Source organism: Oryctolagus cuniculus, chromosome 6 (assembly GCF_964237555.1).
Source record: "Oryctolagus cuniculus chromosome 6, mOryCun1.1, whole genome shotgun sequence".
Classification (NCBI taxonomy): Eukaryota; Metazoa; Chordata; class Mammalia; order Lagomorpha; family Leporidae; genus Oryctolagus; species Oryctolagus cuniculus.
The window spans coordinates 26,324,315-26,351,331 of NC_091437.1; the positions used below are offsets into that span (position 1 = coordinate 26,324,315).

Genomic DNA, 27,017 nt, shown 5'->3' on the forward strand with positions numbered 1-27,017 from the left:
CGAACCAACGGAAGGAAGACCTTCCTCTCTGTCTAACTCTGCCTGTAAAAAAAAACAAACAACAACAAAAACAAAAAACCACAAGGCAGACATTATTGAGTGGATGGCAGATGGCAGGAGCAGTTAGGAACCAGAAAGGTTTCCCTTGAATTTAAGCCAGTAAAGCTACTAAGGTATTTGATTTCCCAGATAGGGAAGCTGTATAGGTCACAGACTATTTCAAGAAACCAACTGAAAGCAAGGGATCATTTCCCCAGAAAAATTGTCTAACACAGTCCTGAGGTATTTAAGATTTATTTATTTATTTGAAAGGCAGAGTTAGAGAGAGAGCAACAGCCGGAGCTGCACTGATCTGAAGCCAGGAGCCAGGTGATCTTCCCGGTCTCCTGTGTGGGTGTAGGGGCCCAAGCACTTCGGCCATCTTCTGCTTTTCCAGGTCACAGCAGAGAGCTGGACTGGAAGAGGAGCAGCTGGGACTCAAACTGGCATCCATATGGGATGCTGGTGGCACAGATTAACCTGCACCACAACACTGGCCCCCATGATAGTATGCTTAGAGTTCTTAGATTGGTAAATTTCAAAAGTTGGAAAAAAAAATCCACCTGTCTAAATAGCATTTATTTTTTTCAAGATCATATAGGTGGCCAGTGTAGAGGGAAAAGCTACCTGCAATGCTGGTATTCCATATGGGCCCTGTTCAAGTCCTGGCTGCTCCACTTCTGATCCAGCTCCTTGCTAATGGCCCAGGAAAAGCAGCAGATGACCCAAGTGTTTGGGTCTCTATCACCCACGAGGGAGATCTGAAGCTCAAGCTCCTGGCTCCTGGTTCAAGCGTGGCCCAGCCATAGCCGTTGTGACCATCTGGGGAGTCAGATCTCTCTCTCCTTTTCCTTCATATATTGTTATAGTAGCACAAAATGGACCAAGATGGTGTTTGTTCTGGTCAGTATAATTTTCTTTACTGGTTCTGGAAAACCTCAGGCAGGCTACATTTCTATTTTTAAAAAACATTTTCATTTTTATTTTAAAGGCAAAGAGAGATCTTCCATTAGCCAGGGCTGGGACATCTGAAGCCAGGAGCCTGGAACTTCCATCTGGGTCTTCCACATGGATGGCAGGGACCAAACTGAGCATCTCCTTCACCCAGGATGCACATTCAGGGTAAACTGGATGAAAAGCAAATGAGCTGGGACTCATATCAAACACTCCCATTAAGGAACGTGAGCATTCCAAGCAGCAGTTTTAACTGGGTTCTTCATAGGTTGTCTCCAATACTGAGATGAGAATGCTGATTTGCGTATGTGTTCGGCACTGGGAAACGGCAGTGAAGCAAAGTTACTCATGGAGGTTGCATTTTACAATAAATTGATACTACCATGGCCAAAGAGGAGAACAAGAAAATAGGAAATGAGAGGGACTTGAGGAGGGTTTATTTAATGATAGGTCATAACATTATGCAAAAAGTGAGTGAACCAAGTTGAAATCTGGAGGTAAAGGCCGCCAAGATAAATTGAGAGAGGGGGAAACACCAGAGCACATGAAGCCTGTGGTCAGAGGCCTTTGGCAGAGCTTTCAGCAGGAGTCACAGCTATCTGAATGCTGTGGGAAAGACCTAGGGTATAAACAGAAGCCCAGTTAAAACTGGAATCATCCAGGTGGCAATGTAACACTAAACGGAGTAGGAGTGGTGATTCTGGATGTTAAAATTTGCTGATTCCAGGCTCTTTTAACTTTGTGCAACCCTAAGAAACATTAACTTTTGAGATGGCTAAGGCCAATTAGGAAAAGAGGAAGAGAGAAATCACAAGTTACTTTTGGGATGAACACTAAAAATAAAACCAAACGATTTGGTTTTGCCTTTTGTGATGGGTATTTTATAATGACCCTTTGACTAGTTGATGGTATGCCAGGTACCTGATTCAGCATTTCTGGGTGTCTATGGGGGCACTTCCCTACAAGATAAAAGTGCTAAACTGGGATGAAGCAGACTGCCTATTTCAATGCCGGCAGGCCATTATTCAGTTAAAAGGCCCAGACAGAACAAAACAAAACAAAACCAAAAAGCAGAATTTGGGATTCTGTTAGACATAATACCATAGTGTTCCCCATGCCTAGTACTTTAAGATTTTTATTTATTCAAGAGGCAGAGCTACATGGAAAGGGACAGAAAGAAAGGTCCTCGATCTGCTGGCTAACTCCATAGATAGCTCCAGCAGCTGAAGCTGGGCTGACCCAGAGCTGGGAGCCTCCTTCGGTCTTCTGTGTGGGTGCAGGGGCCCTAGCATCCAGGCCATCCTCCACTGCCCTCCCACGGCACTGGCAGAGCACTACCTGGGGAAAGAGCAGCTGGGATGTGAACCAGTGCCTGCATGGGACTCTGGCAGCACAGGCAGAGGCCCAGCCTACTATGCCACAGCAATGGCTTTTAGGAGTTTAACCTTTTAAAAAATGTATTTTGGTTTCAAAGACAGAAACAAATCTATCTGCTGGCTGACTTCTCAAATGGTGCCAACAGCTGGGGCTGAGCTAGGCTAAAGGGTTTTCCACATGGGTGTCAGGGATCCAAGTACTTGAGCCAGCACCTACTGATTCTCAGCATATGCCTTGGCAGGAACAAGAAACTGGAACCACAGGTGAACTCAAACACAGATACTGTGACACACAATGTAGGTGTCCCCATCTGCATTTTAACTGGTGTGCCAAACAAATGCCCAGGTACCTGGAATTTTACACAGGTTTTCTTATGTTGCCAGCTTAAAATAGACTCCTCAGCTTCTATAATTATGTTGAGCCATCTCTATTTTTTTGGGGAATCCTAGTATGCCTTTATCGATGATATAACACATATTGATAATATAGCTGAAAATCTGAAGCACAGAATAATTTTCAGAAGCATCTTTTATGTGAGTATTGATGAACACTCAATTTTCAGGAGTGTTAATTATTGTCTGATCATTTCCTTAACATTGGAATCTGATTTCTTAAATTGGTTTTTTAAAAGTTCAATTTCTAGGTATCTCTACACAGCAGTATAAAAAGGAGACATTAAGTTTCATGATTTAAGTCCATTTTCTTGATAAAGGTTCTTTTAGTCACAGTATGGTAATCCATAAAACTGGAAGAATAATTCTTAAGTTGGTAATTCTTAATGCTTAACAGGGTGTGTAAAAAAATACCTAGCCACTTTCTGTTTCTTAAGCAGTCAACGTGATCATTACAGAATCTGGACAACCAGGAAACTCAAAATGGGAAAGAAATAGGGAAGGAACCTATTATTTTGGAGACACTAAAACCTTAACTTCAAACTAATTATTGGTTAGCATTTTGTTTGATGTAAGCCAGTTCTGTTTGGACTTTTTGGTGGTTAGAGGTAACCCGAAAATAGTAGCCCTACGTTAGATGGTGTTTCAAGATTCACAATTTAAAACTGGGAAACCAGTTCTGCCCATGTTGATACTCAGCATTAGAAAATCTTGTTTCCTCCATTGAGAAAACGAGTCATGTCATATCCTTAAAGCTCAATCACAGAGCCTCAATTCTAAAAAACAAGAGATAAGAATGTGTTTCATATTTATTAAAAAAAAAAAAAAAGTTGGATCCAAAGAACAACCTCAGGGATGGAGGTGGCAGGACACAGACCCATAGGTAGCTAGAAAAGTATGCCTTAGGGAAATTTAGGGAGCCTCATTACTACCTTGTTTTAGATGCTATTTAAGTAGCTAGCTTAGTTTTCCATTCTTCTGTCCCACCCACTTACAAACACGGCACAGCTACTGGCTTGCCTAGTAAGGCCTCAGTTAAAGGACCCCATTTACACAGATTCAGTACAGCAGTACTTCTAACATAAAAAGATCTCATCCCCAGTCTTGTTCTAGATCTTTGGCTGACTATCTTTATTGTTGTGTGTGAGATGGTTTCACCCCTTGAACACACAAAGCCATGTTAAGTCTTTATAGTTATCAATAAATTGTACTGCCCTCTCTTACATGCAGCTAAAAAATGGTGACAGGCCAGGACAAAACACAGTGAATGCTATACTGTTGCAATTATCACCCATTAAACGATCATTTGCTAATAACGGTCACTAAATTTATATATTAAAGAAATTATATATAGAATACTGCAAAAACACAGTAAAAAGACTGAAGTTTGCTCATTTCTGCTCAGGAAGTCCCTTCAATCCCAAGCTTCATCATATGCCATCTTTTCAGCTTCAAAATTTACTGCTGTTACTACTGCTTCTCCTCCTTTTGATCCTCCTTTTGTTCCCCAGTGCCAGAACTCCCAGAGCCTTCTCGCTCGGATGCCATCTGTTGAGAGAATATTAGAGAACCACTTAACTTCAGGGCTAACAGTTTGTTTTCTGTTGTACGCAAATGAAAAATATTCTTATACATTATTGGTGGTTCCTGCAATTCCTTTTCTGATACTATCTTCACTTCCAAACTAGAGTCAAGAAGGCAAGAGACTATTTCCAATTTCAGCACACCCTCTCAGTTACATACATGTCTATGAAAGGAGCAGGAACCCACAAGTGACAGTAATCAAGAACAGTTACAATTACATAGGGATCCAAACAACCCTTCAGCGTGTGTACCTTTTTGTATGCCATTTCGAAGAGCTTCAATGATGCCTGCTGAAGGGAGGATGCTGCCTGCCTAATGTTTTCTCCTGTTTCGCTGTCTTTTCGAGCCAGGAGCTCCCTCATTTTGGAAATCTCTTCTTTTAGCTTGTTGCACTTAAAAACAGAAAACAAAAATTCTTGCTTTTCCAGGTCTCCTGTCATGTCACATCTAGCAGTAATCAGAAACATTTTTAATCTTTTTTTTTTTTTTAATTTATTTGACAGATAGTTTGTCTAGAGAGAGACAGAGAGAAAGGTCTTCCCTCCATTGGTTCACCCCCCAAATGGCCACCACAGCCAGAGCTATGCAGATCCGAAGGCAGGAGCCAGGTGCCTTCCCCGGTCTCCCATGTGGGCGCAGGGGCCCAAGCACCTGGGCCATCCTCCACTGCCCTCCCAGGCCACAGCAGAGAGCTGGACTGGAAGAGGAGCAGCTGGGACTAGAACCCAGTGCTCATATGGGATGCCGGTGCTGCAGGCGGAGGATTAGCCAAGTGAGCCACAGCGCCGGCCCCTAGAAACATTTTTTTTTTTTGACAGGCAGAGTGGACAGTGAGAGAGAGACAGGTCTTCCTTTGCCGTTGGTTCACCCTCCAATGGTCACCGCAGCCAGTGCGCTGCGGCCGGCGCACCGCGCTGATCTGTTGACAGGAGCCAGGTACTTATCCTGGTCTCCCATGGGGTGCAGGGTCCAAGGACTTGGGCCATCCTCCACTGCACTCCCTGGCCACAGCAGAGAGCTGGCCTGGAAGAGGGGCAACCAGGACAGAATCCGGCGCCCCAACCAGGACTAGAACCCGGTGTGCCGGCGCCGCAAGGTGGAGGAATAGCCTAGTGAGCTGCGGCGCCGGCCCCCAGATACATTTTTATAAAGCTAAATCCCTATTAAGACCCACAGTAAAGTGAACTTCACTGACACTGTTAATGCTTCCTCCATTATTCCTTATTTTAAGATAGAAATCACCTCATCAGCAGGCAACTGGTCCTTGAATTCTTCCATCTTGGTTTCTGTGTCATGAATGATTCCTTCAGCCATATTAACTGCTTCAACCCGTTCCTTAGAGAAATTAAAAGTTTAATCAACCAAAGTTTTCTAAACAAGATAAGCTTTCTACTGCATACAGGGTAAAAACACTTAAGAGGCAAAAATAATTGTTGTCTGAGGTAATCTGGAATAGATTTAAGAGAGCTGGAGTCTTCTTAAGTTATCACAGTCAAAGCAGAAGGAAAGCTAAACAGAAATATGCCCAGTATCATGTCTAGTCTTCCATTTTAATGTCCTATCTTTGCTAAAATTAAGCACTAAGAATAAAGGCAAAAAGTTATCACCTTCTTTCGCCGGTCTTCCTCAGCATACTTTTCTGCATTTTTAACCATATTTTCAATGTCATCTTTGCTTAATCCACCTGAAGACTGGATTACAACTACAGTAAAAAGAAGCCATCTCATTAATTCCCAGACAAAAAATATATACCTCTTTGTTCTCTACTGCCTCAAGAAAGAGTATATCTTCTCATAGCTGATCTTGATGCAAATTATGAAGAGTAACCCAGGCAGGTGTTGTGGTTTAAGTGGGTAAAGCTGCCACCTGCCATGCCAGCATCCCATATGAGCACAGGTTCACATCCTGGCTGTTATACTTCCAATCCAGTTCCCTACTGATGGGAGAAGCCATGCAGAATGACCCAGGTTGTTTGGGCCCCTGCCACTCTTGTGGGAGACCTGGATGGAGATCTTGGCTCTTGCTTGGCCCAGTCCTGGCCTTTGCAAGCCATCTGGGGAGTGAATCAGCTAACGGAAGATCTGTTTCTCCCTTTCTATGACTTGTAATTATCATAAAAATAAATCTTAAAAAAAAAAAAAAAAAAAGTAATTCCCTAATGTCCAATAATAAGCAAAAGGAAACAAAAAAACCTAACTTATCTTTAGAACATGTGGCCTACATGCCTACTGAAACACCACTACAGGTATAAAAGGGACTGAAAGGATGGACTCATTATCCTTCCCCAGAGTCTGGGAGAACAAGATGTGAATAACAGGTTCTATTTCTCAACAGGGGTCCCTCAACTATGAGTCTGATTAATAAGGACTTACTCTGCTGCTCACGTCCTGTGCCCTTATCTTTAGCAGAAACATGTACAATCCCATTGGCATCAATATCAAATGTAACTTCAATCTGAGGGACTCCTCGAGGTGCTGGAGGAATTCCAATCTAAAATAAGTAAACAAAGACTCAGAATAAGCTCATCTCATGAGTCCAATCTTCTAATTCCAAATAGGCAATCTTTTCTAGTAAACAAATTACTTAGTTCCTAGGTAGAACAAGTGATACCATCACTTAATATACATAAACACAGGTTTTTAAGTGAGGGCAGTAGTTTCATTGGTGCCTGAAATCATCAGGGGTTATAACCACAGAAGGTCAACTACACGAAGTAGTCACAGTGGCTATACTGGACTCAGCGATGGTAAATGACAGCAAACTTCCCTTCTGTTGTTTGTAGCACCAAAAACCAATAAGAAATGCTGATCAGAAGTACCAAATGTCTTTTAAGTGAGTAGTCAGGAATTCTCTGATTTAAGTGTTGTTTTTTTTAACTTTTCTCTGGCTCTTTATAAACTTAATAGAGCAAGGTTTTTCAGGTAAAAACTGAAGTCATATCTAGTTCCACAATCTGTCTGCATACCTTTTCAAGATATGCTGTACCTCAGCAGTTTATAGTATTCTTTTCAGGGGTTAGCCTACATTTACATGAGGAAATTGAGCACAATTCAGGATTCATTAATACGTACCAAAGTGAACTGTCCAAGAAGTTTGTTATCTCCAGCCATCTCTCTCTCCCCTTGACATACTTTAATCTCGACTTGAGTCTGCCCATCAGCAGCAGTAGAAAACACCTACAAGAAGAAAATTTCCTGAGTTGGCAATGTGATTAAACTAGTCCCCTTATACAGACAAAAGGCAAGCAAGACAAAGAAATTCACATCCCAACATTGGAAGGATCCTAATACACACTATATTCAGAAAAAAATGCCCATCTTTACAGGGAAGAAGAGTAAGATTAGTACAGCAAAAGGACAGACAATTGCTACTGCTTTGTAGCATTAGCAGAGAGGGGCTCAAGACAAGGAGGTGAAATGCTGAAACGTGCTATCTGGGAAACAGGTGATGTATGCACTCAGTTCAGGAAGCCACCACACACTTCTTCAGGATGACATGTTGAAAAACACTACAAAAATACAGCAACAGCCACAGTTCTTCAGAAAAAAAGACTGGGAAAGTGAGGAAATAATAATTTATGATAGGCCCAGCCATGTCTAAATGGCCCTGCTTGGTATCTGAGATCCCCACCCTCATTTACCCACATACAAGCATACTCCCCTTGTCTATGCCAGGGTATGCTTTTTACTGTCCTCGAATACAGAAGACTACAGAACATTCAGTCCCAAACTATGAGCCTCCTTTTAGCAAATTACGTTCATGTTGTGAAGGAGAGGCTACTGATGCCCTCCCTATAGAATCACTGCTAGCTGACAAATAATGAACTTCTCCCAAACAAAAAGTTCTCACCACCCTCAGTCAACCAGTCTGGACCACAAACAGAAAGCAAGTTTTTCTTCTAAAAAGGCTCACAAAAGTGGCTGCAAAGGTTGGTGTTTGGCCTAGTGGTTAATTTGGAATACCCACATCCCACGCGAGTGTCTGGATTCAAGCACCAGTTCCATTCCAGATTCCAGCTTCTTGCTAATGTGCTCCTGGGAATTAGCAGGCAGTAGCTCAAGTAGCTGGGTCCCTGCCACCCACTAGGGAGTCCTGGATTATGGCTTTGGCAGGTCAAGGTGCTAGGAGTTATGGGACTGGTTCACTCCTCAAATAACAAGGTAGGAAAGGGTGGCTCTTACCTGGCTCTTTTTGGTTGGAATAGTGGTGTTCCTGTTAATAAGCTTGGTGAAGACACCTCCTAGAGTCTCAATACCCAGAGACAGGGGAGTGACATCCAGGAGCAGCACATCTGTGACATCACCAGCCAATACGCCTCCTTGAATAGCAGCTCCAATAGCCACAGCTTCATCAGGATTGACAGCTTTACTTGGGGCTCGGCCAAAAAGATCCTGCACAGTCTGCTGGACCTGGGCAACAGAAGAAAGAATCTATTATCCAACATCGAGGGTAACTGCCTGAAGAGTGAGAGCGCACGCATGTGTTAAGACCTCAACGAAATCTCAAGGCAGGCTAATTCAGATCCAACAATGTTTACTCAAATTACTGGTTCACAGCTCAGATCTTGTTAAAGATCCAGTAATACGTACTTTACTCATCATCTGAAATGGTAAAATGGGACATATATATATATATATAGTATACTCCAAGTTCTCTTTTACACAATTAAAGGAAGCCATAGAAATAATGCAATACTGTTACCAATGACATGGTTATCCCTCCTGTTTATCGTATTAGGGTTAAAAAAAAGTGTATTTAAATAGTACCTGGGAAAACTTAACGTAAAAGGCTCTAGCTCAGAGCCTTTAATTTTCTTAGGTTTATCCTGTGCATATTTCCAGGCCTACATATTTCAAAGGAAAAATAAAAAATATAGGGTCTTAACTCCAGCCTAGGATAATTATGATCAGACTTCAACAGGTTTGTGCTCAGTCATTAGTTCTCCACACATCTGTGAGTTCAGAATGATGTGTTGTTAAATAAAATGCATCACTGCACAAAATCTGTTGAAGAGATAGTAAGGCACAGTGTACAAAGACACATGTCTAAAGACCCTCAGGGCTTGTGACCAGCATTCCAATCTCAGACCTTAAACTTTTTTTTTAATACCAACTAAAAAAAAATGGCAGAACAGAAACCTTAAGTGAGGATACAATCTTATTCTTCTTTCAAGCCACCCTGGTAAAAAGAGCAACATGCTTACATCTGCAAAATAGGCCACCTGTCCCAGAAGTGTTTTATGGGGTAACCCTCTTTTCTATGTCAAAAATTCCATGGGTCCATACCTTGGGCATCCTAGTCATGCCACCAACAAGAATCACTTCTCCTATGTCACTCTTGCTAACTTCTGCATCTTGCATAGCTTTCTGGCATGGAGCCATAGTCCTCTTGATCAGATCTGCAACAATTCCCTCAAATTGAGCCCGGGTCAACTTCATGTTCAAATGCTTGGGTCCGGAAGCATCCATTGTAAGATATGGCAAGTTGATGTCGGTCTGCAGAAGAAATGTTTTATCATTCAGTGTGAGACAAATGGTGGTTACATTTTATTATTTTAAAATTAAGACCATACACTAGGACAGGCTTGAAAAGCCATAGCAATGATCAAACCTGGTTTATTTGAGCAGCTACTAAAGACAGTGACTGTGCAAGATGCAACCTCCAACCTCCCTACAGAAACCATTTAAATAAAATCTATAGCTATTAACAATGAAAAATGGAGTACTCAAGTAGTTCAAATTCCTCTTCACACTAAACATTAAGAATTACAATACAAGGGCCGGAGCTGTGGTGCAGCAGGTGAAATTGCTGCTTTGAAATTATCCATTTGCCAGTTTGAGTCCCAGTTGCCCCATTTCCAATACAGCTTACTGATAATGTACCTGGGAAGGCACAGATGATGGCCCTAGTACTTGGATTCCTGCCACCCATGTGGGAGACCTGTCTTCTGGTTTCACCCTGGTCTGACCCAGCTGTCACAGGCGTTTGGAGAGTAAAAATGGGATCTCTGTCACTCTGCCTTTCAAATATACAAACAACTTGGAAACTCTTCTGGTGTTTGTACTCCTCTTTCACAGATCTCAGTTCTATAGAGCACAGTAACTCACTTGGCACGCTGGCCTACACCCGCCCCACTTTATCCACTATGGCCCTTTCTCAGGTCTTCACCCTTTTCCTTTTATCTTTTCAAGGTCAATTTCATCTCTCAGAAATTATTCTACTTATGTCAAACATCTGTCAGATTCTTTTCTGTAATTATAAATATAATTGGCTTTTAAACCACTTCTTCCATTAATAAGTTAGGAGAAGATGGCCCAAGTCCTTGGACCCCTGCACCAGATGAAGCTCCTGGCTCCAAACTGATGCAGCTCCGGTCATTGTGACCATCTGGGGAGTGAATCAGCAGAAGGAAGACCTTTCTCTCTCTCTCTGCCTTTCAAATAAAATAAATAAATCTTTTAAAAAAATATGAGGTAGGGACTAGAATCTAAGCAATCTGCAGTACTATTTACTCTGTATCACTTCAGGTTTGACATTTATTAATATAAGGACCTATCTGTTCCAACACCTCACCCCAGCAAAAGTATCCAACTCCAGCAAAGAATTACAAGCTATCTTCTGGCTGTCCCACAAATTTCAGTATCAAAGCCAATCCCATGTTGCAAAATTCTGCAACTTCACATGAAGCAGGAGCAAAGTAACCCCCAAAATGGATACATGTATAACTTTATCACTCCTCACAGCTACTTTTAAAACACCTCAGGTTTGACTGCAGGTTAATCAGCACAACCACTTTACATACCTCTTTCCTGTGGCTGACTAATAAACTAAGGCAACAGCTCTGTTCTTTCTGCTGCTGCCAAAAATGGGGAATAAATCTAAGAAGAAAGACTGGAATTATTCCATGTCTCACCTGCACAGATGAGGAGAGCTCACATTTGGCTTTCTCAGCAGCTTCTCTCACTCTCTGCAGTGCCATGTTGTCTTTGGTCAAATCAACTCCTGTCTACAAAGTGATGGCATGAAACAGAATTAGCAAAGTAATGAATATTATTTTATTTGCAAGTATTAGACAGAATAGGAAAGCATGAAGCACTTTCTTTTGCTCTTAAAAAAACCCCACATTCAGCCGGCGCCACAGCTCACTAGGCTAATCCTCCACCTTGCGGCGCCGGCACACCGAGTTCTAGTCCCAGTCAGGGCACCGGATTCTGTCCCGGCTGCCCCCCTTCCAGGCCAGCTCTCTGCTGTGGCCCGGGAGTGCAGTGGAGGATGGCCCAAGTGCTTGGGCCCTGCACCCCATGGGAGACCAGGATAAGCACCTGGTTCCTGCCTTCGGACAGGTGCTATGGGCCGGCCGTGTCGGCCATTGGAGGTTGAACCAAAGGCAAAGGAAGACCTGTCTCTCTCTCTCACTGTCCACTCTGCCTGTCAAAAACCAAAAACCAAACCCCACATCCCATTTCAGAGTGCCAATTAGAGTATGAACCAGCTTCCAGCTAATCCTTGCAGGCAGCAGATAATGGCTCAAGTGCTTGGATCTCTGTCACCCACAAGGTTCTTAGCTTCAGCCTAGCTTAGCCCCAGCTACTGCAGGCATTTGGGGACTGAACCAGCAGACAGAAGATCGGTTTCTTTCAAATAAAATAAAAACTTTTAAAAGGTAGAGAAACAACCAACCACCCTCCCCCCCACTTTGGAAAGGGAATTGGTGCCTGCAAATTGGCCTGAACTAATCCAGTCCTAGGACTCCAGTTCAAAAATAAGTCCTCCAGATTCCTTTTCCAAAGTGGCATACTGACTGCCTTATACTTAGGTCTCCTGTTTGCTCTCAATGTGAAGGTTATGGTAACTAAATAGTTCAGTCTACCCAGGAACCTGAAATGTAATTATTTCAGTGCTCTATTAAAGCAAAAAAGCAATCATGAACAAATAAATTATCCCAATGTCTACATATTAACCATAATAACTGACCTCCCTCTTGAACTCCTTCACAATGTGTCGTAACAAGGCCTGGTCAAAGTCTTCACCACCTAAGAAAGTGTCCCCATTTGTGGATTTCACTTCAAATACTCCTTTCTGAATTTCCAGGATGGAAATATCAAAAGTTCCACCACCTAAATCATACACAGCAATGCTAAAAAGAAAAAGAGCACCTTAAGGAATAAAACCTATCACAAGAGCATAAATTTCAATAACCAAATGAAGACAAGCTTAGCCATTTCCCTGAATTGCAATAGACAATCTGTTAACTCCATCGGTGACTGGTTAACATGTGCCCCTAACAGGTTAAATGTAAACTCCACAGCTAAAATGAAACCCACAAATCAATCTAACCAATGGCATTTGGAGGCCAGTGTGTGGCACAACAGGTTAAGTCACTGTCTGTGATGCTGGCATCCCCTTGAGTGCTGGTTTGAGACCTGGCAACTCCACTTCCAATTCAGTTCCCTGGGAAAGCAGTGGAAGATGGCCCAAGTACTTGGGCCCCTGCCAACTACATAGGAGACCCGGATAAAGTTCCTGGCTCCTGGCTTCAGCTTGGCCCAGTTTTAGTTGCTACAGCTGTTAGGCAAGTTAACCATTAGACAAATGCTCCTTCCCTCTGCCTTTCTAATAAATAAATCTTTTTAAACTTTTATTTAATAAATATAAATTTCCAAAATACAGCTTTTGGATTACAGTGGCTTTTTCCCCTCCCATAACTTCCCTCCCACCTCCCGCTCCCTCTACCATTCCACTCACATCAAGATTCATTTTCAATTATCTTTATATACAGAAGATCAGTTTAGTATATATTAAGTAAAGATTTCAAGAGTTTGCACCCACACAGAAATACAAAGTGTAAAGCACATTAAGGACAGAGATCCTACATGGGGAGTAAGTGCACAGTGACTCCTGTTGTTGACTTAACAATTTGACACTCTTGTTCATGGCGTCAGTAATCACCCTAGGCTCTTGTCATGAGTTGTCAAGGCTATGGAAGCCTTTTGAGTTCGCTGACTCCAATCTTATTCAGACATGGTCACAGTCAAAGTGGAAGTTTTCTCCTCCCTTCAGAGAAAGGTACCTCCTTCTTTGATGGCCTGTTCTTTACACTGGGATCTCACTCGCAGAGATCTTTCATTTAGGTCTTTTTTTTTTTTTTTTTTTTTGCCAGAGTGTCTTCGCTTTCCATGCCTAAAGCACTCGGGCTTTTTAGCCGGATCCAAATGCCTTAAGGGCTGATTCTGAGGCCAGAGTGCTGTTCAGGACATTTGCCATTCTATGAGTCTGCTGTGTATCCCACTTCCCATGTTGGATCGTTCTCTCCCTTTTTCATTCTATCAGTTAGTATTAGCAGACACTAGTCTTGTTTATGTGATCCCTTTGACTCTTAATCCTATCATTATGATCAACTGTGAACTGAAACTGATCACTTTGACTAGTGAGATGGCATTGGTATATTCCACCTTGATGGGACTGAATTGGAATCCCCTGGCACGTTTCTAACTCTACCACTTGGTGCAAATCAGATTGAGCATGTCTCAAATTGTACATCTCCTCCCTCTTATTCCCACTTTCATATTTAACAGGGATCACTTTTCAGTTAAATTTAAACACCTAAGAATAATTGTGTGTTAATAGTTCAGCCAATAGTATTAAGTAGATCAAAAAAATACAAACAGGGAAAAAGTATTAAGTTGTTCATCAACATTCAGGACAAGGGCTGATCAAGTCACTGCTTCTCAAAGTGTCCATTTCACTTCCACAGGTTCCCTTTTTGGTGCTCGGTTAGTTGTCAGCACACGTATCAAAGAAAAATGACACAACCCAAAAGTAAACAAAGGAATGATCTTGAAATGAATACAAAATATAGACCATATAGCCTTAAAAGTAGGCCGGCGCCGCGGCTCACTAGGCTAATCCTCCGCCTTGCGGCGCCGGCACACCGGGTTCTAGTCCCGGGGTCGGGGCGCCGGATTCTGTCCCGGTTGCCCCTCTTCCAGGCCAGCTCTCTGCTGTGGCCAGGGAGTGCAGTGGAGGATGGCCCAGGTGCTTGGGCCCTGCACCCCATGGGAGACCAGGAAAAGCACCTGGCTCCTGGCTCCTGCCATCGGATCAGCGCGGTGCGCCGGCCGCAGCGCGCGGGCCGTGGCGGCCATTGGAGGGTGAACCAACGGCAAAGGAAGACCTTTCTCTCTGTCTCTCTCTCTCACTGTCCACTCTGCCTGTCAAAAAAAAAAAAAAAAAAAAAGTAAAGGAAGTATTTTTACTTGGAATACGAGGCTCAGTCACAGAGAAAAAAGATTATAAAGGGTGCATGTCATATATCGATGACCTTAGTTTTATACAACCAAGAGGCATTTACTGCAAACTTACATTTTATCTTCAGATTTGTCTAGACCGTAGGCCAGAGCAGCAGCTGTGGGTTCATTAATCACCCGAAGTACATTTAGGCCAGATATCTGACCAGCATCCTTAGTAGCCTAGAGAAAACAAAAGGCATTTTCTCACCTTGTGTCCCAGGTACCACTACTTTTTGTGAGTAAGACTATTTAGGAGGCTGGCACTGTTGATGCAGATGGTTAATCTGCTGTCTGCTGCACTTCTGATCCAGCTCCATTCTGATGCACCAGAGAGGGCAGCAGAGGATGGCCAGAGTCCTTGGGACCCTGTCACCCACATGGGAGACCCCAGTGGAGTTTTAGGTTCCTGGCTTTGGACTGCCCTAGCCCTGCACATGCAGCCTTTCAGGGAGTAGACCAGAAGATGCAAGTGCTCTCTGTTACTCTTTCAAATGGATAAATAGATCTTTCAAAACAACAACAACAACAAAACACACGACTAATTGGTCTCACCTGTCTCTGTGAGTCATTGAAATAAGCTGGGACTGTGATTACAGCATTCTTTGCCGCATGTCCCAAGTAGTTTTCTATGAAAAAGGCAAGAACAAAATTCAATCATAGCAACAAACCCCCATCATCCTCTTTTGGAGCCACTGACAACACTCATCAGTTAGTTTTCTGGCAAGTGACCAAGTGACCTAACATACAGAACCCTCTTAGGAAAACACTCCAATTTATTATTATTATTATTTGACAGAGTTATAGACAGAGAGAGAGAGAGAAGAGAGAGAGAAAGATCTTCCTTCCGTTTGTTCACTCCCCAAATAGCTGCCACAGACGGCGCTACGCCAATCTGAAGCCAGCAGTCAGGTGTTTCTTCCTGGTTTCCCATGCGGGTGCAGGAGCCCAAGCACCTGGGCCATCCTCCACTGCCCTCCCTGGCCACAGCATAGAGCTCGACTGCAAGAGGGGCAGCTGGGACTAGAACCTGGCACCCATATGGGATGCTGGCGCCGCAGGTGGTGGATTAACCAAGTGAGCCACGGCGCCGGCCCCAAAACACTCCATTTTTAAAGACACCTTCAATATTTTACTGAAGGTCCACCAAGCTACAATGACCTTTAGACTTAAAAGTCACTAATTTCTTCAAATGTAAATTTCTAAGTTTTACCTAACAGGGACAACAGCTTAATGTGTGGATTTCTGGTTTTCAAAAAAGAGCACTACCTGGGGCCAGCACTGTGGCGTGGCAGGTAAAGCCACCACTTGTGATGCTGGCATCCTATATGGTCACCAGTCGAGTCTCAGCTAGCTGCTCCATTTTGATCCAGATCCCTGCTAGTGCACCTAGCAATAGAAACCAGCAATAGATAGCCAAGTGCTTGGACCCCATATACCCATGTGGGAAACCCAGAAGAAGCTCCTGGTTTTGGTCTGGCCCAGCCCCAGCCATTGCAGCCATTTGGGGAGTGAACCAGAGGATGGGAAGATCTGTCTATAACTCTGACTTTTAAAAAAAAATCGTAACACACACACACACACACACACACACACACACCACCACCTCATTGCCCACTACTGGAAAAAAGCAGCTATCCAACATTAGGAAAACCTGAAGAATCTGCAACGTATGAAGAACAACATTCAGAAAACTTTACTCTTTCTATACAGAATTTTTTTTACCATTTTCAAGAACGTTACAACGTATAAATCTATTTCCCACATGGACTAAATATTAAATACAGATAATGAAAATTAACTTGCTAAATAATGTGTCTAAATTCCATTTCATTCTATATTAAAATAAATTTTATAAAACTGAGTTTATACTGGGAAGGAATTACTTTAACAACTTTGTGTACACTGCTGTGTAGATTTAAAGTGAATTATAAAAGAGTAACTATGTCTGCCCACTTCTATATTTTCTGTACAAAGGGTACCACAGAACCCTGGGGTCATGAAGTGAGTGATCGCAGATCTCCTAGTTCTCTGAACTATCCCAGATCCCAACAAAAGCTCACCTGCCGTCTCCTTCATCTTCATCAACACAAATGCTCCTATTTGACTTGGAGAATAGAGCTTCCCATGAGCCTCAACCCAGGCATCGCCATTGGAGGCACGGACTATTTTAAATGGAACATTTTTACTGAAAGACATAAAAAAATCATTTGAGAGAAAATGTACCAGAGCCACCTACCATCATAAAGTTACCACACACCAAAAAAATCCACCTTCCAACCTCTAAAGAGACTCTGGCCAACAAGTTAACTCCAGAAATGAATCTCATGAAAACCTCTGGAAACCAACCCTTAACATGTAAAAACATCATTCTAGTGCACGCCGAACGTTACTTCACCAAGTAGCTGCTCTGGGAGTGGTCTAGCAGCTCTGCTGAGGGTGAAACATGACCCAGAAATTCCACTACTAGGAATCTACTTTAAGGTAAACAAACCACACTTATGACAGCATTATTTTTAATAAACAAGTAAAATCCCAAATGTCCCATCAACTAACAAATCAATACACAAAAAAGTGACCACAAAAAGGGTCAAGAGTAATACATGCTACAACATGGATAAACTTTGACAATATGCTAATTCAACCAAGTCACACTGCAGTCCACATATACAATGATATATTTTTAAAAATATTTATTTATTTGTAAGTCAGAGCAACATGGAGAAGAGAGGCAGAGAAAGAAGCCTTCCATTTGCTAGTTCATTCCCCAGTTGGCTGCAGCAGCTGGAGCTGCGCCGATCCAAAAAGCCAGGAGTCAAGAGTTTCCTCTGGGTCTTCCCATGTGGGTGCAGGGGCCCAAGGACCTGGGCCATCCTCTACCACTCTCCCAGGCCATAGCAGAGAGCTGGATCGGGAATGGGGCAGCCGGGACTTGAACCAGCACCCACAAGGGATGCCAGCACTACAGGTGGCAGCCTCATATGCCACGCCACAGCGCCAGCTCCTACAGTGATATTTTTAAAAGTTCATGGAGGGGTAGGCATTTGGCAGAGTGGTTAAGATAGCCATACTGGAGGGGGCCGACACAGTGATAGTGGATAAAGCCACAACCTGCGATGCTGGCATCCCATGTGGGCACTGGTTCCAGTCCTGGCTGCTCCACTTTCAATCCAGCTCTCTGCCACAGCCTGGGAGAACAGTGGAACATGGCCCAAATCCCTGGGTCTCTGCACCCATGTGGGAGACCTGGAAGAAGCTCCCGGCTTTGGATTGGCCCACCCCTGGCCATTCTGGCCATTTGTGGAGTGAACCAGTGGATGAAGATCTCTTTCTCTCTGCCTCTCAGTAGCTTTGCCTTTCAAATAAATAAACCCATATCAGAGTGCCTGGGTTCAAGTCCCAGGTCTGCTGTTGATTGCAGCTTTCCGCTAATGCACACCCTGAGAACCAGCATGTGATTGCTCAAGTAATTGGATCCCTCCTACCCACACAGGAGATCTAATCCCAGCTGCTGTGGGCCTTTGGGGGGAATGAACTAGTAGATGGAAGATCTTCATCTTTCTGCCTCTAAAATAAAACGAGACTGGGCCGGCGCCTCAGCTCACTAGGCTAATCCTCCACCTTGCGGTGCCGGCACACCGAGTTCTAGTCCCGGTAGGGGCGCCGGATTCTGTCCCGGTTGCCCCTCTTCCAGGCCAGCTCTCTGCTGTGGCCCGGGAGTGCAGTGGAGGATGGCCCAAGTCCTTGGGCCCCGCACCCCATGGGAGACCTGGCTCCTGCCTTCGGACAGGTGCTATGGGCCGGCCGTGGCGGCCATTGGAGGGTGAACCAATGGCAAAGGAAGACCTTTCTCTCTGTCTCTCTCACTGTCCACTCTGCCTGTCAAAAAAATAAATAAATAAAACGAGACTAAATTCTTAAATTCTATCAGCCTATTTTCTAAAAGGTTCGTGGAAAATGAAATTTTTGTTATAGGACAAAAATTCCTGAAATCTGCATATAAGTAGTTTTCAAACAGTTGATGGAAAATGCTTATCAGGAAAAAATTATACACGTTCTAAACATCTAAACAAAACAGACTCTCATTTTTATTTCATTTTTTTCAGTAACTTTTCGAAGTACCCTTCTATATGACTCCATTTGTAACCAAATAAAACCATTTAAAAACAGACTGAGGTGTTAAAGGCTGGCATTGTGGCACAGCATGTTAGACCACTGATTACAATGCTGGCATCCGATATCAGAGTGCTGGTCTGACTCCTGGTTACTCCACTTCCAATCAGCTCCCTACTAAGGGCCCTGGGAAGGCAGAAGATGATGGGCCGGGTCCTTGGGCTCCTGCCACCTGTGTGGAAGACCTAGATGGAATTCCTAGTTCCTGGCTTTGGCTTTGCCCAGACCTGGCTGTTGTAGCCATTGAGGGAAAGGAACCAGGGGATGGGCTCTCTCCCCCTGTTGCCCTGCTTTCATATAAATCTTTTAAAAAGCAAAAAAACAAAAAATTGCAATATAAAAAATGTACTGCTAATATGTTTAATCTGAAGGAAAAAAGTTTTTTTCTTCCGTGTATATACATATATAATGTACATATATCTAATCAACACATGAGAGAATCTATGACATTATTTGCTTCATGTGTTAAACACCAATTCAGGAAAGCTTCACAAACCTTCACAGATCATGTCAATATTTATATACCAAAGACCTAATCTGTGAAGGCAAAAATGAATCTCTTAAAGAGTTATCCACGAGGCATGGATTTTCCCTAGGGACAATGTCAGTATGTAACATGACCAAAGTGAAGTGTCTACAGAACCTGAACAACCTTGAAAGCTTCTTCTATACGGCCTCTATAACCAACTGTGCCTTTGCTATTACTCACATGTCTTTCTGTACTTCAGGGTCATCATAGCGCCGGCCAATAAGACGTTTGGTGGCATAAAATGTATTGTTCGGGTTAGTGACAGCCTGTCGCTTGGCTGGCATGCCAACAAGACGCTCACCATCTGCAGTAAAGGCCACAACGGAAGGGGTGGTCCTGGCACCTTCGGCATTCTCCAGCACCTAAACTCCCCAAATAAGAGAATCATGTTCTAAGTCATCAGTGACATCACTGCAGCAATTTAAACTTTAAGACAAAAAATGGTCCCAAATCACAAAATAAATACTCAAGTAACAGTTTCAGTGGGCATGCCTTACCGCTATGAATGCTGACCCAGTAAATGCTTATACTCAATACTTAATACTTATACTTAACTTATACTTAATACTTAGGAAAGCAGATATTTAAGGTATCTCATACGTTTAGTCCTTTACCTTGAAACAACTTACAAAGTTAAAAACCAAAAGTGGAACGGAGACTCTAAACCAGCATTTTAATACTTGAACTTGTAATACTGTTCATAAATAAATTCTACTTACTTTTCAAACTTTCCTTTCACGAGGGCTATACATTTCCGGTGTATAGGACTTAAGTGCTAAGAAGCATAAATTAGATTGTAGGAAGGAATCGCCTTCTCTTAGTGCCCAAAATGTGGGAATAAAAGTCCCTGGACAGCTTAGGATGTTTCAAAAAAGCACATGCGGGAGAGATGCCACAGAAAATGAATAATAGAGGCAAAATTCAAAAATCCCAGGTGTTCTAAATCTTTGTTAAGAACCTAAAGTGAATAGGTTTCATACCCAGAGTAAAGACTGAATAGCCTTTACCACACCAGGGAGCTCTCAAAAACAAGCTTTATTTAGGATTTAGAACTCTACATGCTTCTAGTCTGTCTTATCCTCCAACTTTGGTTCAAATGACTTACAAAAATGCAGAACTTTGATTACATGATTAACCAACAGTCTAACGGTTCCAATTCCTCCTAATGATAAATTCGTCTCATCCCCACACCAGATGACGCATTAAAATCCTAGTCTGGGAAGTTAAATCCATTCAACAATCAGTACCATAAAAATGCACTTTACAAGAGCCTTAAAAAAATCTTAGTTTCTAAATACAAACCAGGTCTCAGAATCCTAATTAAATCAAAGGGTCTTTGTATGGGGGACAAGATATCTTTAAGTTACCTGCAGTTATCAATCATGCTCACCTTTGCTTGTTTACCTTCCATAACTGCAACACAGGAGTTTGTAGTACCCAGATCAATTCCAACAACTGCACCCTTAATTGCTTCTGATCTGCAAGGTATTTAAAACAATGCCATGGTTGTCATTATCAACAGTAGTCTCTGAAATGACTACAGGAAAACATGGATTCAATAAAGGAGTCAATGGGGGCACAATACATAACCTATACAATTACAGATAAGTAACTAGACAGGAATGGTTAATCACAAATGTAGAGGGGTCAGCACTGCAGTGGGTTAGGGCCCTGGCCTAAAGTGCCAGCATCCCATATGGGCACTGGCTGTTCCTCTTATGATCCAGCTCTCTGCTTTGGCCTGGGAAAGCAGTGGAAGATGGCCCAAGCTTAGGGCCCCTGCACCTACATGGGAGACCCAGAGTAAGCTCCTGGCTCCTGATTTCGGATCAGCTCAGCGCTGGCCGTTGCGGCCATCTTGGGGGTGAACCAGAGGATGGAAGACCTCTCTGTCTCTACCTCTCTCTATAACTCTGTCTTTCAAATAAATAAATAAAATTAATCCCTGCTTTCTCTCAAAGGACATGATGGTATACTTACGCATAATCCCGCCTTGAAACGATTCTGAACGCCTCATGACTAAAGCCATTCCAGCCATCCTAAAAAAGAACAAACAAAACTGCATCACCCCTCAACTATATAAGTGTTCGTTCCAATTATGCGAAGAAAAAGTTTCCAATTTTCACTCTGCTGAGCAGCTACCATGTGTAAAACCACAGTGGAATGAAATACTGCAGACTGTTTAAGATACATTATTATGGTACTAAAATAGCAAATATTTAGTAAACATAAAAATCTTCCATGTAAAACAAATACAGGATTTCTCAACCTTAGCACTAATCTTGAGCCAGTTCTTTGTTGGGCGGGGGCTCTTCTGTAGGATATTTTGCAGCATCCCTGGCCTGTACCCACTGGAAGCCAGTAAGCAGCAACCCAGACTCCTAAAGCACAAAATATCAACAAACACTGCCAAATGTCCTCAGGAGGTAGAATGCCCCCGAGTAAGAACCAGGGCATTCATTACACACTGCTCGGATCGCTCTCAATCTCTCTGTAGCAGCGCGTAACTTCCCGACTCTGTCACGCAATCGCCTTAAGGAAAATAGCATCAGTAATTTGTGGAGCCACGAAAAAGTTAAACAAAAACGTTAGCGCGCTTCCATCAAGATAACGACCTTCGTAACGACCTACCCTCAGGCCCCTTCAAGCCCTCCTTCACGCCCACCCTGAACAGATACATTTCCTAAGGTGTAAGAGATGCTCGTTATTTTTCAGAGCGAGCAAGCGCTCCACAGCCTTTTCCCTTCTCTATTTTTAATTAAAAAAAAAAAAAGAGTTTTCAACCGAAAACTTTGAAAAAACGTTACTAACTACGAGAAACTGGAGCTGGAGTCTGTGACTTTGGATTTATCGTTTAGATGCTTTCTTTGCACTCTTAAGAGAAAATTAAAACCCAGGCCACGGTTCTCTCCCGAGACTGCATGCCTCGCTCAAGGCCGAATGTGCCCATCAGGACCACTACTGTGAACTCGTGGGGAGAGACTCGATCCCGAGTGTGACTCAGCAGGGCCCGAGGCACGGAAGCAAGACCTACATCAAGTGCCGGAACCGGCAGCGCTCACGGGGCTAGGCCCGTTATTTTCCTCCGTCCCGATCTCCCGCGGAGGATTCTGACCCCGAGGGCGCGACCCGCTGCACTGAGGCCCCAGGCCGTGAGCCCTCTCCGGAAAGGCCCGACGGTTTCTCACCTGGTGGCGGGCGGCCGCGGGGCCCCGGGAGGCTGCGGCGCCTACAAGGCGAGCTGCCGCGGCTCGGCTGGCACTTATCATGGCGACGAGACGGAGGGCGTACGAGGCAGCAAATAAAAGCACCCAGGCGCACGGGAGCTGCGCGGAGCGGCAGTGGCAGCGCTTCTGGAAACCTCCAACCACGTGGGACGGGGGGCGGGGGCCGGTCACTGCCTCCATAAGGCCCTCTCTTCCGCTGAGGAGGCCCCCGCGCCGCCTGACCAGCGATTGCCTGACTTGGGCTCCCGGAGCCAGGGTCTCCCGGTAATATGCTTCTCAGCATGATGACTGAAAAAGACCTGCCCTCCCTTTTCAGTGGCAGCTGTTTTGGGATCAGCGAGAGGCGACGAGGCGAAAAGAGCGATGAAGGCAGCGCCGCAGACAGCCCCGGTCCTTGGCGGCAGGAAAGACTCAAGGTCACACGGGATAAACTGCGAACCGATTACAGTCTCCTTGCGTCAGTTGCGCGAGAGGAGGAGCTTGTTGCGCTTGCGCAGCTGATATCCGTTTAAGGGTCTGGAGCGCATGTGCATAGAGAGTGGCGGAAAAAGAAGGTTTAGGCTCCTTACAGCGCTCATTGGATGTCCCAATGCTCGCGAGTCTGGCCTGAGAGGAGCCCGGGGCGAGTCCGGGCGCGTGCACGCTCCACGCGCGCGGACGTGTTCCTCGCCTCCGCTCCGCGAGCAGGGCGCCATCTTGCCCTGGGACTTTAAAACTGCAGACGACGGAATGTTGGTTACCCGGTCTCGCTGTTTGTCCACAACGTGAAAGAACACCGGGATAAGCAGATCTGAAACTAAGTCCGGGCTGCGCTTTTATCACAGCTTCAGGTTTCCATCTACTAAAGCATTGTTTCGTTCCCTTACAGCATTGAGTCGCCTTAGGCTAATTGTCGTGGAAGCCCTCAAGGGAAAAATTCTTATCCCAGCTCAGGATCGTCCCCGCCCTGCTGTGCAGGGCCTGACTGAGGCACATTCGGCACATTTGAAACCTTGTGCTGGTTGCCAGATTTTAGTTACCACCCTGTTCTGTGACCAGCTAGGATTTTTAAGAAAAAACTGGAACACCTGTCATGTCAGGCTTTGCTCCAGGGTTGAGAACACAGTGAAAGCAAAAACTTGAAGCCACTGATGAGATGGCAGTGAGATTGCACTTGATTTGGAGATGACGTAATTTGTCCTTGAAAAGTGCTTCAGGCCCCTACCACTTCCTTCAGGAAAATCAGTAAGTGATCACTGTGTGAGCAGTTGGGAAGAAATTGGGAAAAATTGGGGAGGAAAAGAAGCTAACAGAAGAGTATATTCTGAGGGGGATGCAGTGGGAGTGAGAAACAGAAAAGTCAGACATACATCGATTACAGATTATGCAGATTTTAAAAGTTTAGAAAAGCCTCCTACACCCTTTTCCTTAAGTGTTAGCTATTTAACATCCTGATTTCTCTTGCTTTTTCATTCCCTGAGGTAGGCTTTCTTTCCCCCGGTTATCAAAATTAGAGGCACGTAAACCCCTATTTCTACGAATTTATGTTCTAGAACAATATGGTGCAAAAAACATAGGGCAAATAAATAATACTAAACATTGAAGCAAAATAGAAATTGAGCCCATCTTCACCTTAGGAGAGAGGAGGGCAGGTGAAAACTCACTTTCACTTCTCTCTTCTCTGTCTGTTTTAAGAGTTTCCTTTTCTTCTTTTTGCTCGTACATTGAAAAGCCACTATGTGTTAATCAGAAGAATCCAGGAATCAAACGGTGTTAGCTGAAGGGTGTCTGAGCCCATGATTAAGTGGGTACGTATTTGATTGGCATCTTGGCAGTTTCCCCAGGCGCCTGGTGTATATTCCCCATGACCACGAGGGGGATGTGGTAACCCTGGATATTCGAAGCAGGAGCCTGAGAATGAGGGCTTTATAATACATGCCAGCGTGAAGGACGGGCTTCTGGGCTGCTTTGCAGATGAGCAGAGCTGAAGGCTTGCAGAAATGAGCCTGAATCCAAGGAGGGGTTCAAATGAAAATCAATGGATAGCTAGATCCGCAGCAGAGTGGTGCAACTCATCATCAGGCAGCACATACTGTATTTGATTTCTTTGTTGTCATCTCATTGTTACTCTGGGAAGTGGAAGGAGCTGGTATGTAATTTGCATGTAGATAAAGATTTACCAGACAACAGGTGGCTGGCCACTACGTGTGCATACTATATTTTTTAATGTTCTTCTGAACAAGCATGATTATTTTAACACATTTGAGAATAGGTAGCTACCTTTTAGTATTTGATGCTTAGTCATTATTATGAATTGTCATTAGAATAGGAATAGCTAATAATGGTTGTTGAGTGTTTGTCCAAGTGCCACCTACTATCCTTTTTTTTTTTTTTTATTTTTTTATTTTTGACAGGCAGAGTGGACAGTGAGAGAGAGAGACAGAGAGAGAAAGGTCTTCCTTTGCCGTTGGTTCACCCTCCAATGGCCGCCGCTGCAGCCGGCGCACCGCGCTGATCCGATGGCAGGAGCCAGGATCCAGGTGCTTTTCCTGGTCTCCCATGGGGTGCAGGGCCCAAGCACCTGGGCCATCCTCCACTGCACTCCCTGGCCATAGCAGAGAGCTGGCCTGGAAGAGGGGCAACCGGGACAGAATCCGGCGCCCCAACCGGGACTAGAACCCGGGGTGCCGGCGCCGCAAGGTGGAGGATTAGCCTATTGAGCCACGGCGCCGGCTGCCACCTACTATCCTAAATGCTTTCTGTACATTGTCTAATGGCATGGTCTCAAGTAGGTAACTTGCTATTCCTATTTTATAGATGTAGAAACTGAGGCTTAGAGTAGTTAAGTGTGTTACATGGGGTCACATAGCAATTGAATGGTAAAGCCAGAATTTGAAGTCAGATTGTCTGATTCTAGAACCTACACCAGTAACTGTTAGGTTCTGCCACCTTGTAACCACACTGGGTCTGATGTTTTACCTCTGCATTTATTTATATAGTAGATGAGTCTCAGAATACTAGCCTATATAATAACTATAAAAACAGTAAAAACAGCAGCTATTTTAAGCACTGGAATTAAAAAGTTGGAGGGGCCGGCACTGTGCACAGTGGATTAAAGCCCCAGGCTGCAGAGCCAATATCCCATATAGGGGTCAGTTTGAGTCCCAGCTGTTGCACTTCTGGTCCAGCTCCCAGCTAATGTGCCTGGGAAAGCAATGGAGGATGGCCCAAGTGCTTGGGCCCCAGCATCCACGTGGGAGACCCCGGAAGAAGCTTCTGGCTCCTGACTTTGGATCTCTGTCTTTCAAATAAATAAAATGAATCTTTAAAAAAAAAGTTGGAAATATTTAAACTTTTTTTTTTTTTTAGTTATTTTTTTTTTTCTTTTTAACAGGCAGAGTGGACAGTGAGAGAGAGAGACAGAGAGAAAGGTCTTCCTTTGCCGTTGGTTCACCCTCCAATGGCCGCCGTGGCCGGCGCGCTGCGGCCGGCGCACCACGCTGATCCGATGGCAGGAGCCAGGAGCCAGGTGCTTTTCCTGGTCTCCCATGGGGTGCAGGGCCCAAGCACCTGGGCCATCCTCCACTGCACTCCCTGGCCACAGCAGAGGGCTGGCCTGGAAGAGGGGCAACCGGGACAGAATCCGGCGCCCTGACCGGGACTAGAACCCGGTGTGCCGGCGCCGCTAGGCGGAGGATTAGCCTATTGAGCTGTGGTGCCGGCCTAAACTTTTTTTTAAGATTTATTTTACTTATTTGAAATGAGAGAGAGAAGTAGAGACAGAGTTCTTCCATCCGCTGGTTCCCTCCCCAAGTGTCCGCAATGGCCAGAGCTGAGCCTATCTGAAGCCAGGAGCTTCTTCAGGGTCTCCCACGTGGATGCTGGGGCCCAAGCACTTGGGCCATCCTCCATTGCTTTCCCAGGCACATTAGTGGGAGCTGGATCGGAAGTGGAACAGCTGGGACTCAAACTGACCCTCATGTGGGGATGTAGGCACTGCAGGCCGGGGCTTTAACCTGCTATATGCCAGAGTGCCGGCTCCTTCTTAAACATTTTGTAAATGTAGTTTAGGTTCTAGGACAACCATGAAAGTTTGATCTCTAATCTAGTTCATAAGATCAAGTTGATATCTTAAAAGCAAAGTCTTTTTATAAAGTGGTGACTCAGCAAATATTTTATTCCATCTCCCCAAAGATGACTGTCAAGATGTGGTACCTTCCATCTTCAGGAAATAAAACTGTGGCATACTGCAGGGATTTATCACTTTTTTTCTCTTGGAATCTTTCATGTACCTGCAGCAGATTTCAGGAGGCAGGTCCCACTTTTCTGTTTTGGCATGAGTTGCACTATATTGGTGTGCATTACACGGTGTCGCACCACTCAAGCCTGGTTCAACAGAGCTTGTTCCAGTCAAGCATAGGAAGCATGTCAGGTGATGTCTTTGTCCTTAGGAGAAGTGACAATTAGCAGGTTTCAT

At 44.2% G+C, this 27,017-nt stretch overlaps 2 protein-coding genes and 1 non-coding gene across 3 annotated transcripts in view; 1 reads left to right on the forward strand and 2 right to left on the reverse strand.

The window, feature by feature from the left end:
• The window catches only part of CTNNA1 (catenin alpha 1), a 364,979-nt gene that overhangs the window by 3,805 nt on the left and 334,157 nt on the right, over positions 1–27,017 (forward strand). The window lies entirely within an intron of this gene.
• Positions 3,560–22,980, reverse strand: HSPA9 (heat shock protein family A (Hsp70) member 9). Its single transcript, XM_002710241.5, has 17 exons — positions 22,523–22,980; positions 21,315–21,373; positions 20,725–20,812; positions 19,515–19,696; positions 16,696–16,820; positions 15,188–15,261; positions 14,709–14,815; positions 12,321–12,483; positions 11,260–11,352; positions 9,632–9,841; positions 8,528–8,755; positions 7,418–7,522; positions 6,719–6,836; positions 5,954–6,048; positions 5,589–5,681; positions 4,598–4,738; positions 3,560–4,310 (listed from the first exon to the last, which is right to left on the reverse strand). The coding sequence occupies exons 1-17, from the start codon at positions 22,739–22,741 to the stop codon at positions 4,233–4,235; spliced, it is 2,178 nt and encodes a 725-aa protein (XP_002710287.2). The 5' UTR covers positions 22,742–22,980; the 3' UTR covers positions 3,560–4,232.
• On the reverse strand, positions 9,270–9,344 carry LOC127490854 (small nucleolar RNA SNORD63). The gene has a single exon (XR_007919245.1). It is a non-coding gene; the product is annotated as a small nucleolar RNA SNORD63 (small nucleolar RNA).